This window comes from Salvia splendens, chromosome 4 (assembly GCF_004379255.2).
Source record: "Salvia splendens isolate huo1 chromosome 4, SspV2, whole genome shotgun sequence".
Lineage (NCBI taxonomy): Eukaryota > Viridiplantae > Streptophyta > Magnoliopsida > Lamiales > Lamiaceae > Salvia > Salvia splendens.
This window is the reverse complement of record NC_056035.1, coordinates 37,164,178-37,178,349: the sequence shown is the minus strand read 5'-3', so window position 1 is coordinate 37,178,349 and position 14,172 is coordinate 37,164,178. Positions and strand designations below refer to the sequence as shown.

The window sequence follows — 14,172 nt, the reverse complement described above, 5'->3', positions numbered from 1 at the left end:
TTTAGTACTAGTATTATTGTGAGAAGCCAAAAAGGTTCGAAACCACTTTCCTAAAACATGAAATTAGGAGGTGAATGGATCTCAATCTTGACATATTTTGAACTTCTTCTACTAGTACATAAAACTAATATGGAGTAAATAAAAAAAATAGGCTTCAAATTTTACTATTTTTTTCTATATTTTTTAAAACTCGAACTAGATCAACTAGTAACAATAATGGCGAACAAAAAAAGTAGCATTTTTGTCATTCGTTGTGGTTCAGGCATCGAGATTTCGAATTCTCGTGCAATGGCAAATCATGGAAACGGAACTTGAGTCACGAAGATCGCCATCAACGTTGGAAGGCTAATATAGTACGCTAATCGTTGCTAGCAATGGAAAAAGAACAAAGAATAAACGTGAAGCCATATTTAATATTCTCTTCGTCCCAAGATAGTTGTACTATTTCTTTTGGGGCACGAAATTTGAAAAATTGATGTGTTGTTAGGTGGAAAGAGCAAAACAAAAGAATAAAAAACAAAATTTAATTCAAATATTGTAGGAAAACACAAATAGGAGTAATATTTAAGTTGGGGCCCAACAAGCAATAAGCCCAAGATATGCTAGTTTCATAATTTGGGCCCAAATTCCCTGATTTAAGGCCCATGTTTGAAACTCCAACTCTAGAGGCTTTCGAATGGCTTGACAAATTCTCAACAACTAAGTCACTATTTGGAAATGTATAAAAGTGTTAGCTATGATGAAATTAAGTTTTAACAATTGAACACATAAAAATAATAAAAAAAATCCCTTGAAAGTACAGATTGCCTATTTTCACTTCTAACCTTCATCACATATTGAAGTATATCAAAAAAAAAAACTTCTTTGTTACTTATTTATGAAGTTACTAGGAGTAGTATATAGGGAGAAGTAGCACAGAATAAATTCTGGGAATCAATCCATAGAAATTTCACAGAATAAAGGGAAGAAAATTGCAATTGGCCTTTTGAGACGTGATAGCAGACACAAGTACAAAAATGGATGGCGACATTACATTTTTTGACTAGTTTTGATTTATCAAATGCTGTGTTCAAACCATATTTTATGAAATGGTTCACATTTTCCATTTTTTACTAAATAGGCTTTTCAGATGATCGACATCACGATTGTATCCAACGAGTTTATTAATCTTGAAACATTTTGTGTTATAACTAACTTCACATAGTCGAGATCTGCAATTCATTGACTTCCCTACTAGGTCAAAATATTGGTAAAAAATGTATCCCATGTCCAAATTTGGAGCCTCTTTTAGACCATCCACAATAGGAATAGCCCAGCAATAGCCCAGCCACTGCCACATCAGCAGCACTAAAAATCCTCCTGTCACATCATCAAAACAAGCAAATAGCCCAGCAATAGCCTAGCCATAGCCCAGCCACATAATATTCACATCACTATTAACAAATATATACAAAATGAAATAATTAACAATCACACAATATGCGAAATTTAATTTACGACACAAAAACGAGAAAATTCACTAATATTAATAAAATTTAAAAAGTACATTAATTAAAAAAAATTACATAATTAAAAAAAACTAACGGCGGTCAATCCTCCGCGCCCACAACTCTTCAATTAAATCCTTTTGGAGTCGAATATGAGCCGCCGTTTGGCGCATGTCGGCATGTGCTTGTAAGAGGCCGGCTTCATCGTTAGGTACCCCACTCCGTACGTTGGGGGCGGCCACGCCGTGGCTTGGACTGGCTTCATTTTCGTCGTTGACCCAATTGGTCAGTTCGCCACCTTCATCTTCGACAATCATGTTGTGCATGATAATACATGCGTACATGATGTCAGCAATGCATTGGACATCCCACATACGCGTTGGACCCTTAATTGCCCCCCATCGAGACTGGAGCACACCAAATGCGCGCTCCACGTCCTTGCGCGCCGACTCCTGCCGTGCCGCAAAGTAGGCCTTCTTCTCATCTCCTGGGCATCGGATCGTCTTCACAAAGACGGGCCACCTAGGGTATATCCCATCCGCCAAGTAGTAGCCCATATCATGTTGGCTGCCGTTGGCGACAAAACTGATGGCCGGACCGACGCCCTGACACTGCTCGTTGAAAAGTGGCGACGAGTTGAGGACGTTGAGGTCGTTGTTCGAACCAGCTATCCCAAAATACGCGTGCCAAATCCAAAGCCGGTAATCAGCTACGGCCTCCAGGATCATCGTGGGATTCTTTCCCTTGTAGCCGGACGTGTAGAACCCCTTCCAGGCTGTGGGACAGTTCTTCCACTCCCAATGCATACAATCAATGTTGCCTAACATACCCTGGAACCCATGCTGACTCCCGTGCATCCGCAACAGATCTTGGCAGTCTTCGGGGGTAGGCTTTCGCAGATACTGATCACCGAATACTTCTATCACTCCCAGACAGAAATTCTTCAGACATTGCAGGGCAGTCGTCTCACCGATGTGGAGATACTCGTCCCACATGTCTGCCGCGCCTCCGTAGGCCAACTGCCGGATTGCCGCAGTGCACTTTTGAATAGGTGTGTGGCCGGGTCTGCCAGACGCATCGTGTCTGAAGCGGAAATACAGATATCGAGACTCCAAAGCGTTGACAATACGCATAAACAGGTCCCTGGTCATCCTAAAACGACGCCTGAAAAGGTTGGCGGTGAACCGAGGCTCCTGTGCGAAGTAGTCTTCGTATAGGCGCTGATGTGCAGCTACGTGATCCCGATCAATCACACTGCGGCGGTGGACCACGTGGGGAGGTCGAGGTATCGCCGGCTGCAAGGCACTTTCCATCCATTGGTTTATCGCGTTGGTCGTATAGGCGTCCAACGCCTCGGCCATACGACGTTCGTACTCCTCAGCATCCCCTCCGTTACCACCACTACTACCACCAGCGTTACTCATTTTGCGTTGTTGATCTTGAATAGAAATTAAGATAGAGAGAGTACTCGTTAAAACAAGTGGTGCGAATGAAAATGCCGAGCAAAGCGCGTATATATAGTGTTTCGGAAAAAAAAAATTTAAATTTCGCGCTGGGCGGTGCGCTGGGCGATCCGGGAGCTGCAATAGCGCCGAACGGACCGCCCAGCCGACCGCCGAGTGCCACGCCACCGCCCAGCGCTGCGCGGTTTCTCTCTCCACTCAGCCGCTGGGCGGCTGCAATAGACCGCTCAGCGAACCGCCCAGCGCCGGCGCTCGGCTGGGCGGTCGCTGGGCGCCTATTGTGGATGGTCTTAGAAATTATACATGAATTTTGTTTAATTTTTTCAAAGATTACACGACTTTATAATAAATGATGTTAAATTATTTTTACCAACATTACACTAAAATGAAGTGGAATAAATTTAGGCAGCACATATAATTCACACAATTTAGTTGATAAGATGCTTGGAGAAAAAATTGTAGAAGAGTATGGTGCGTTGATTCAAGCGATATCACTACACTTCATGAAAGCTTGAACACCATCACTACAACAGGTGGAAAAATACACTTATGCGGACAGGATTAAACTCAAAATATCTTTCTAAAAAGAGTCTCATGGTTGGCTCAGCTTTAGCTACTTGAACTAGACTTCACTAAAAGTTCGAAACTTTTTTATAATAAAAAAACATTTTTGAAATGTACTCTAAACTTTAGGACCACATGTTCCCAAAAAATTATCAAAGAGTATGAAATTGAATTTCAAACCCAAAATTTTGAGTCTAATGTATTGCAATTTTTTTTGTTAGTACAGTTAGATACTGACATTTCTCTTCGATATTATTTTTTTAGGGATACATGAAACTAATGATCTAATCAAATAAATGCGGATATTGATAGTATAAATTTTAATTACTACTGTTACATACCAGATTAAGGATTACCCATTAATAATTTGGTCCTCCATGCCAAAGAGTGATGACCAAGATAGTATGAAAATTTGAATTTAAATTTTAGTTCAGGTGCAATGAACCGGCCAAATATTTTTATAAAGGAGTATATATTTAATTTCAATAGTCGATAGTCATTTCATCTTAGTTAACAATAGACATCGGTCATTATTATTTTATGTACAACTGAGCATAACTTTCGACGTGTCTAATTTGGCTTTAGGGGTTCACATTATTATTAAAGTGAGGAAGAATTTCACCAACCCATTGATTGGACATAATAGTTGCATAAGAGCATCCACTCTAGGGAAAATGGGGGATGAAAAAATGGGGGCGAGGACGGAGCGGAAGAGGCTTCGGCGACTAGGGGGCGAGGACGGGGCGATAGCTGGGCGATCTATAGTGGGGCGACGGGGTGATAGGCGTCCGCTCCCTTGTTGTTTTAATTTTTTTTTTCGAAAACAACCCCTATAAATACTACTCCTCCACCATCCATTTACCACATTTTCACACACTTTCCCTTCATTCACTATCTACACTTTCACTCTCTAAAAATGCACAGTGGAGACGACGGATCCCCCCTACTCGCACGAATCGGTATATGGCGGCAATCCTTCCCAGCCGTCGGGATATGGCTGCTATCCTTCTCAGCCGTCGGGATATGGCGATGATAAGAACAACTCGAGAATGCACGACGAGGAACCATCCGCAGATGAGGAAGTGCCGGCGACAGCCAAGAAAGCAGGGAAGCAGAGGCAACAGAAAAAGAACGAGAGGCATACGGAGGCAAGATTGTTGAGGCCGAGGGACCGAATCAAGCCACCGCAGAAGCTGGCAAATTACGTCGCCAAGTAGCGACGTAATTAAAGAGGAGCTGCTCTGTTTTTCCTTTCTTTATTTTCGTTTCTTTTCTTTTTATAATTAGTTAGTTATGGATTATTAATTATTTTATTGTAATTGCATCGGGCGTTCTATAAGCCCCGTCCGGGTTTTCTTGGTTGATTCTTTCCCGAACGTATAGGTTAAGTCGAATCAACCCTAGGGTCTTAGTATAAACAGGGCCATTCTTTCGTTATTTTGGAACATCAATACATCAAATATTCTGGCCCAAAGCTTGAACAACAAGAAACGCAACCCTACTGCTGACGACGAGACTCTCGCTCGCGTACAGCCTCTCTCACCGGAAATCGCCGCCGACCCAGACCTCCTGGGCGCCGAAAAATTCCCGGTCGTGTTTCTTGCTCGTGTGTTAATCGACGTTAGGAGTTTCGCTCTTAACAGGCGACTATCCTTTTCAGCCGTCGGGATATGGCGGCTCTCCGTCCCAGCCATGGAGTTGGAATCAATCTCCCCCGCCGTGGGCATCGAGTCCAACTCCTCCACCATCTCAGCAGTGGAGGTCTTCTCCCACCCCCAACCTTTGTATAATTTTACCTTTATCAATACAACGAGTATTCGGTCACAATTACCTCGTTTTATAATTATTTCAATTCAGTTGATTTAAAAAAGAAATGAAAAAATTAAAATGAAAATTGGTTATAACATCTCGAGGCTATGGACAAAAAATTGGGGCTGTAGAAAAAAAAGGGGCGGGACTATTGGGGAAGACCGTCTATAGTGAATGCTCTAATAATTTCAGTGTAAGATATGTACAGTATTTTATTTCACCTTTTCCCCTCCGACACAAACTCACATGCCCTGAAAATTTTATAATGGGCAAGATAATTATGAGTATTTGATAATAAAATGTTTTTTTTTTCCTTTTTGTTCTTTTTTGTAGAATCTTGATATTTATTATGTCGGATGATATTAGCTAAAAATTCATTCCTTTCCAATAAAGCAGCTGCCATTCTAGCCCTTTTAACTTATTATACAAAATTGTGTTACAAAGAAGAAGACCTGTGACTATTGATATGATGACATATCACAACTTAATTATAATACGTTTTCATTCTTTCAATTAATTCGAATTGTAACTATATACATACGAGTGTATATTATTTCTTTAAACATAGTGACATATTTTTGTTTTATACAATTATGTAAATGTGGATTAATAGTCTGGTCGTATCTAATAATGTAAATTATTTCTATAAAACAGAGTGGCATATTTGTTTTTTTTTTATATAATTAGGTAAATTGGATTAATAGTCTTGTCATAGCTAATAGTGTATATGCATATAATAAAACGTGAGAACAAACAAGGAATTCAACTTTAACACGTCAATAATATTTTAGGTCCGGTAAATTTTGATAGTGAATTGATTCGTCGGAAAACGATGTTATTATACACGTTGTAGACGCATGTGACCGGACGAAAAAATGTTGGTAACAAATTATATTTATTTTGTACTGTATAATAAGTTATACAGATTAAATATAATATACTTACAATATAAAATATTATTAATAATATATTTGGTACATTTTTTCGTAATAATATAATATATTAATTTAACTTAAAATCATTTATTTTATATTCCTCATTTTAATATTTTCTTAGTTCTTCTTTGTACTATCATTTTTAGCTACTCCGGAGTATTTTTTATTCCTAAATTTATCGAATTTAAGTTCCCCATAATCCTCCAATATTTAACATTTGACTTTAATATGCGCCAGCTTAGTAAGATTCTAAATAATTTCAGACAATTTCAATAAAAATAACACTATAAATAAATAGAATGACCTTAATATGAAAATTAATTCACGCTACATATCCGATCAAGGTGAAAGACATGAATAGTCAATAGAGTACAAAATCTTTAAAATATTTCAAATCAATAAAAGTGGCCAATAGGCTGTAAGCATTAGCGGATACACATCCATATTAAACCACTTTTTTATTAATTGGGCAAACACCTCTATCATCACAAAAAATGTATGAATAGGAATTTACAGACAGTATATAGAATGCATACTTACTATCAAAATAATATATTACACCCGCCCTTGTTATTATCGAGCAGTCGAGGTTATTAGAGTGTCCACAGTAGTCCGGAACAGCTACGCTGAAATCAAATAATTTGTCTACATCCACAAAAATCTCTTCCACCCCATCATCACAAAATAAATTAAGAAAATTAATAATTAAAAAAACCGAAGAAGATCGCCGCGGCAGAGGCGGCGGAACCGCGGAAGCCACCGCTCCCTCCCCCGCCGAGGCGCCCCTTGTCCAGCAATAGACCGGCGCGCCGGGCCTGTCGTGGACGCTCTTAATCAAGCACGTTCACGAAGATTCAAACAAAGTCTAAACCAATGTGTGCTTACAGTTATAATTGAGTTTATAATATTTATTCACATTTTCCACATAGGAATTACTGATGTAATCAATTTAGAGCATCTTCAATGGCGGATGTTCGGTCGGACTTCCGCGACGGGCGACCGGGACGTTCGCCATTGTAACACATACAGTCGGATACGGACGTCCCGTATGGACGTCGGATGTCCTCGGATATCCGCGCGACGGGCGGGTGGACGTCCGCCATTGTGGCGTGGGTCGGGCGTCCACCGCGGACGTCCGAGTTATAATTTTTTTTATAAAAAAAGTCTATATATACGGCTCGTTGAACTTCATTTCATTCGCATCATGTATGTTTTTTTAATGAAGTTGTTAATTTTTTCCGTTCGTATTCGTGTTGAAATTTTATTTCCGTAAACGTAAATTGTTTTATTTGTGAATTTGTGATTTTTTTATTGCGGAAAATCCTAGTGGGAAGGACAGATTGTGCAGGGGAAGTCCTAGTGACGTGTCAGTGGGGATGTGAAGTCCTAGTGACGTGGCAGAAAGTGTTTTTGGGAAGTCCTAGTGGATGTCCGTCCGAATGGACATCCGTGCATTGGAGATGCCCTTAGAATGCTACCAACAATATTTAGTCATTTAGGTCGTTATATTTTGCAAATTAAATAACATTATCTCGATATAATAAGCATTAAATGCAATATATAAACGCCAGGAAAAAAGAACTCCATTATTTATTGACAAGATTTGTTGTACGTCAACAATCGGTTCGTCACACTCATAAATTCAATCCATTATTTTCAGACACCCTTTTTTCTGCTCTCAATCTTTTCAATCTGCCCCTGCTCCCAGCATGAATTCTTCAGCATAAAATGAAGAAAAGATCGCCTTTTTGCCGATTTTCGATACTTTCCCGATAAATCATCTAATAACTCGAGAATTTTACAGTTTTTTGGTGGCGTGGAGTGATCTGCTGACTACAGATGGAGGGTCACAGTGGGCAGAGTCGACTCGTTGGGTCGGAGATTCATGGCTTCCGCACCATGGAAGGTGCAGATTTAGCTCATCTCTGCATGCCCGCGTTGTGTTTGTATAAATTCCATGTGCTGATAGTTGATCAATTTTTGGTATTTTTTGGGGGGATATTGATTTCTGCCGGTCAACATTTGGGTTTAGGGTTTTCAGTGATTTATTGTCCTTCAATCTTGAGATTTAGGGGGGGCTTATCTTATTGCTGCTTTGGTATTTAGGCTATTTTTGGTCTGATTTTGACCAATAAGAAGTTAGGGCCTCGACCTACTTTCCAGAGGAAAGATACTAATTTTCTAATGAGAGCTGTTGATTGTGTAGTTCTTTTCTGGATTCTAATTAAGATGTCATCTTATTCTTGCTAGTTTATGTGATTAGTTCTTTTGTTGGTGTTCAGCAGTTCAGGAGGTTCTTTTCTAGATTCTAATTAGATTGACTTGAAGCTGACTTAGTCTTACTTATGTTGAATACTTTGGCTAACTGTAACATTGGACAGATTTGGATTTCGCGAATATCTCGGAGGAGGCTACATCAAGATGGCTCCGACCAAATGAGATTCATGCGATTCTCAGCAACCACAAGTATTTTCCTGTTCTCGTCAAACCCTTGAATTTGCCAAAAAGTAATACTACACTTTCTTATGTTAATGTGTTTATTTCACATTTGTAATTGCTTGAATCATTCCTCTACACATCAACAATGGACATGGTTGTGTGGGATGGAGTGGGACATGGAAGAGATTTGTATCAGGTTGACTGACTTGATGAAGTTGTGGTGAGATAGGTGGCACAATTGTGTTGTTTGATCGTAAGATGCTCCGGAATTTTCGGAAAGATGGCCATAACTGGAAAAAGAAGAAGGATGGAAAAACTGTTAAAGAAGCTCATGAACACTTAAAAGTATGGTCTTCTTTTGTTTTAATATCGGAGACAGTTAAATGTTGTTTATTGTAGGGGAAAATGAATATTGAACTCTAATGAGCTCTAGTGCGTCTATTCTTGATTGCCTCGTTTTTTAAAAACAGTTTTTTGGGTTATATGTATTAAGATAAATTAAAGATTTTTCGCTTCTCTATTCTGCACGAAGAGGAACTACTTGATACTTGGAATTTCTGCTTTATTTGGTCATCTACTGACATGCCAGCATTGTATTGGTTGTCATGAAGGTTGGCAACGAAGAAAGAATCCATGTATACTATGCTCACGGAGAAGACAATACTACTTTTGTTCGCAGATGTTATTGGCTTCTCGACAAGTATGTAACCATTGAACTCCACTGGAGTTTAGACAGTTTCTTTGATGTGTAAATTAGTACTCCGCTTAAAAGTAAATTTTCCGTAACTCCTGCATCTGTTGCAGGTCTCTGGAACATATTGTTCTTGTGCATTATCGTGAGACTCAAGAGGTTTGTGTCTCTCAATCAAACATTTATTTGCATTGAATGCAATTTAGTGTTTTTTGTCTTTTCATGTAGCTGCAGAACTCCCCAGCACCAACGGTAAAGTCGCCGATTGCTACTTGGACTTTGCCCGAAGGGTCCGAGCCTGCAATAGACTCGTTGTATTATGATGGCAGCATGCCAATCTTAGGTAATTTCAAATTTGCTCAAATTATGCACTTTAAGCTGTTCATTCCTCTTCGAAAGAGATGTATTCTTTCTTAGAGGAACTGAGGCTCCGGCTAGCCTCGACTAAAGATTGAAACTATTGTCTAGCAATGCCCCTGAATTTCCTTATTGTATACAGATAGTCATAAGTTCCATATTACTTGTCAAATATGCACTTGAATCTACATGATTTGAGGTGACGCTAATGTTCAATTTATCTCTTGATATTTCAGAGCGTAATGACAGTGTGGTGATTAAAACTCATGAACAGAGACTTCATGAGATCAATACACTCGACTGGGATGAGCTTGTGGTGCCAATTGATCCCAACAAGCACAATTCACCACAAGAAGGTATGATCCTTACATGCTTATTTTCTTGAGAAATTGTTCAAGCTAACTTTGGTGCGTTCAGTTTTATTTATTTATTTATCTTTCTAGCAGGTAATAGTGCAGGCTTTGAGTTGCCAAATCAACATCACATGAACAAATATAAAATTAGTGTAAGTAGATCAATGGTGTTTGTTAAATTTTGCAGAACGGACCACTTATTCTCGGTTTTATTTATGAAGAGTTACTAGTAAGCATTTTGATTGCAGAATGATGCAAGATCAACTAATAAATTATCACCAGAAAGCTCGGACAACAGTTACTCTGGACAGGTTGCTTACTCAGTCAATTACAAAATCCCCAACAATTCGTCCTACCAGACACTGGGCAATGAGACGACTTTTAGTTCGGATACTAGAATTTCCGGACTGCTGGCGTTAGGTGGAGCTGGTAATGGCATGCTTTCCGTGGGTGCAGACAGTTCACTATCACCTGATAGTTTTGGAACAACACATGTAATTGCGGGATCTCCGGAATCAGTTGACAATCAATCCTTGGAATCCTCACTTTTAAATCCACATCAATCCTTCTCGTATGACATGAAGGATAATCACCACCACTCTCCATTGGGGCATATATTCAACGTAACTGATATCTCCCCGTCATGGGCCCTTTCGACTGAGGAGACAAAGGTATACTTCCAATAATGCAATAGTAAAGTGGGATAATTATTCGAGTACCATTTGTTTCCTACTCTAAGTACTATTCGAGTCTTTGAGAATGAAGCAAGAAATTCATGGATTGAATGGTATGCCAGAGAAAATGGGATAATTATTGTCTCTAGATATCATCAATCATGTAAGAATTGAGTAAAATGTTCAAATTATATATACAAAAAATAGAGTAGAGAAGCTGCACAAAAATCTGCAAATTGGATGCAAAAATATAAGATTCATCAATTTGCCGTGAAAGATAAAAATACTGTTTTCGTGTTCAAATTTACCCCGTTATTGCTGACCTTCTGAACTAGTTTTTCTGCAAGAAATAGTGTTTTGACTCAATGATTGATATGCAGATCTTTGTAGTGGGTTTTTTCAGTGACGGGCACCAACACCTTGCAGATTCCAAGCTGCATCTTGCTTGTGGAGATTTGGTCATTCCAGTCGAAGTTGTACAAGCAGGAGTATTCCGATGTTTAATTTCATCTCAAGCTCCTGGATTGGTGAATCTGTTCATGACTTTCGATGGTCATACACCCGTCAGCCAAGTCCTCAATTTTGAATTCCGTGCTCCTATACAACCCAAAGGATTCGTTTCAGGTGAAAACGACAATTGGGAGGAATTTCAGCTCCAGATGAGACTTTCTCGTCTTTTGTTTTCATCATCCAAGGACTTGTTGAGTATTTACTCGTCTAAACCATCCCAGACTGCTTTAAAGGAAGCCAAAGTTTTTGCTAAGAACACTTCCGGCATTTCTCATGAGTGGGGGGATTTGTTGAAAATGATCGAAGAAGCGAAAATGTCTTTTCCTCGGGCAAAAGAAAGGCTGTTTGAATTGACTTTGCAGAATAAGCTACAGGAATGGTTGCTAGAAAAAGTGGCGACTGGGTGTAATATTACTGATCGTGACGAACAAGGTCAAGGTGTTATTCATTTGTGCGCTGTCCTTGGATATACGTGGGCAGTTCGCCTGTTTTCGCGTTCTAGCTTATCATTGGATTATCGAGACAAATATGGATGGACGGCCCTGCATTGGGCTGCATATTATGGGAGGTATGGTCACGGATTCTTGGTGCGTCATAATGGTGAATTGGTGCTTTAATCTGATGTTCATGATAATAATAATAATAATAATAATAATAATAATAATAAATTAACCATCCTAAAAAAAATTATATAGACGTCTCTTATGTTTAATTCCATGCTCCATATTACCTCAACAGCTTGTTTTTTTGGCAAAAACTTGTGCACATCTGGATGCACGGTGCATCCTCTTCAATTAGGATTACAAATCCCGAATTGGGACTTATTCATCCCAAGTTATGGTTTATTAATCACAATTAGGATCTTATTATGGGGAGTGTATTGCAATTGCTTCAAATATTTCCTTGTAATCCAGTTTATGTTTAAATTGCAGGGAGAAAATGGTTGCAGTCCTTTTATCTGTCGGGGCGAAGCCAAATTTAGTCACAGATCCAACCTCACAAAACCCCGGTGGATGCACCGCTGCTGATCTTGCTTCTTTGAGTGGTCATGAGGGTTTGGCCGCTTTTCTGGCTGAGAAGGCTTTGGTTGCCCAATTTAAGGATATGACGTTGGCTGGAAACGTTAGTGGCTCGCTGCAAACAACCACAAATGACATGGTGGACACCGGGAGTTTCACCGAGGAGGAGGTGTATTTGAAGGATACCCTTGCAGCTTATCGAACAGCAGCTGATGCAGCGGCACGTATCCAGGCTGCATTCAGAGAACATGCTCTCAAAGTCCAGACATTAGCAGTTGAGGCGTCAAACCCAGAGATCGAAGCACAGAACATAGTTGCAGCGATGAGGATCCAGCATGCTTTCCGCAACTATGAAACACGCAAAAAGATTGCGGCCGCCGCCAGGATCCAGTACAGATTCCGTACATGGAAGATCCGAAAAGATTTCCTTAACATGCGCCGTCAGGCCATTAGAATTCAGGTAAGTTGAGCTACTTATGCTCCGGTTTTAAGCCGGATCCTCTATTGCATCATCCTGCAACTTCTCATATTCTATCCGCAAATAATGGCCACACATCGAGGATATTTAGATACTTACCTAATTTTGTTTATGAAAATTCACAAAAATCACTTCCAAGTGAAGTGGGATGGGGGTAAGATTTTGCATGGATTAGAGATACTTAAGAATGTCCATAAGCAAAATTTGGTAGTTCCTTAGACTTCCTTGACACGTGGCAAACATCCGTACATGCAATACGAGATGTTCCACTATGATGTGACGTCTTAGCATCAATTGACGCATTGCCCAATATAGTAATGGTCCGATACTCATTCGAGTTCGTTTGATGCAGGCTAACTTCCGCGGCTTCAATGTTCGGAGGCAATACCGTAAAATCTGTTGGTCTGTTGGTATCCTCGAGAAAGCAATACTGCGATGGCGCCGGAAAAGGAAAGGCTTCTGCAGACTTGAAATCCAAGCGGATGAGACTCTTCAAGATCCAAATCAAGAAAGTGATGCGGAAGAGGACTTCTTCAAGGCCAGCAGGAAGCAAGCTGAGGAGCGTGTTGAGAGGTCCGTTGTCAAAGTGCAGGCGATGTTCCGTTCGAGACGAGCGCAGGAAGAGTACAGAAGGATGAAACTAGAATGCAGTCAAGTACGTTAGATGGATAATTCTTCACTTTTCACCTTGTTTTTCATCAAAATTTCTCAGAGCTCTGATAATAGTCATGAATGTTGCTCTTTTACAGCTGGAATACGAACAACTGCTCCACCTTGATACTGAAATGGGATGAGAAAGGTGTTTCTAACATGGTAAAAAAGCTCGTCTCGACTGGACTCTGCGTAGATTTGTAAATTTTTGAACTTGAGTAGGCCCTTTTGTTTGGATAATTGCTTGAGTAGGTCACTTCTCTTACTAAGTTGATCTTGATTCTCATGAATCTTGTCACTTCTCTTACTAAGTTGATCTTGATTCTCAGGAATCTTGTTTGTTGATGGCCTCTTATTTAGAAGCAAATGACTAATATAGTGCCTCTTTAGTGTTTTGCATATGTTGTGTATATATTGATGATGTCATATTGTACACATGTGTATAGTGATGATGTCACATTATACATGCGTATTGTACTCCTTTCTTAATACTTATGTATTGCAATTTGTATATTAATGTTGTTTTGGAAAGATAATTTTAACCTAATCAGTATAATGAAGCAAATGACAATGAAATGCAATTCAGTTGGTCCCTTCTCATCACTAGGTTGTCGGTCCGACTCACCTAGTGTGTATGAGGTTGGTAGGTTGCGGGATTGAATCACTTGGTGTATAATAGTTCGTAATTCCACTTATGTATCAATTTATGTCTTAGACCGTATCATATAATCTTCAATTGGTG

The 14,172-nt window shown here is 39.6% G+C and overlaps 1 protein-coding gene across 3 annotated transcripts; it reads left to right on the top strand.

The window, feature by feature from the left end:
* The first annotated feature begins 7,846 nt into the window (after positions 1-7,846).
* Positions 7,847-13,961, top strand: LOC121799810 (calmodulin-binding transcription activator 5-like). 3 transcript variants are annotated; one of them, XM_042199298.1, is made up of 13 exons: positions 7,847-8,164; positions 8,640-8,724; positions 8,927-9,042; positions 9,309-9,397; positions 9,502-9,547; positions 9,617-9,731; positions 9,982-10,101; positions 10,192-10,250; positions 10,347-10,769; positions 11,153-11,850; positions 12,215-12,761; positions 13,132-13,434; positions 13,529-13,961. In XM_042199298.1, the coding sequence occupies exons 1-13, from the start codon at positions 8,144-8,146 to the stop codon at positions 13,571-13,573; spliced, it is 2,667 nt and encodes an 888-aa protein (XP_042055232.1). In that variant the 5' UTR covers positions 7,847-8,143; the 3' UTR covers positions 13,574-13,961. The 3 variants fall into 3 exon arrangements, with proteins under 3 accessions (XP_042055232.1, XP_042055231.1, XP_042055230.1); XM_042199297.1 differs by having other exon boundaries at positions 8,640-8,765; positions 9,623-9,731; XM_042199296.1 differs by having other exon boundaries at positions 7,848-8,164; positions 8,640-8,765.
* The last annotated feature ends 211 nt before the right edge of the window (positions 13,962-14,172 follow it).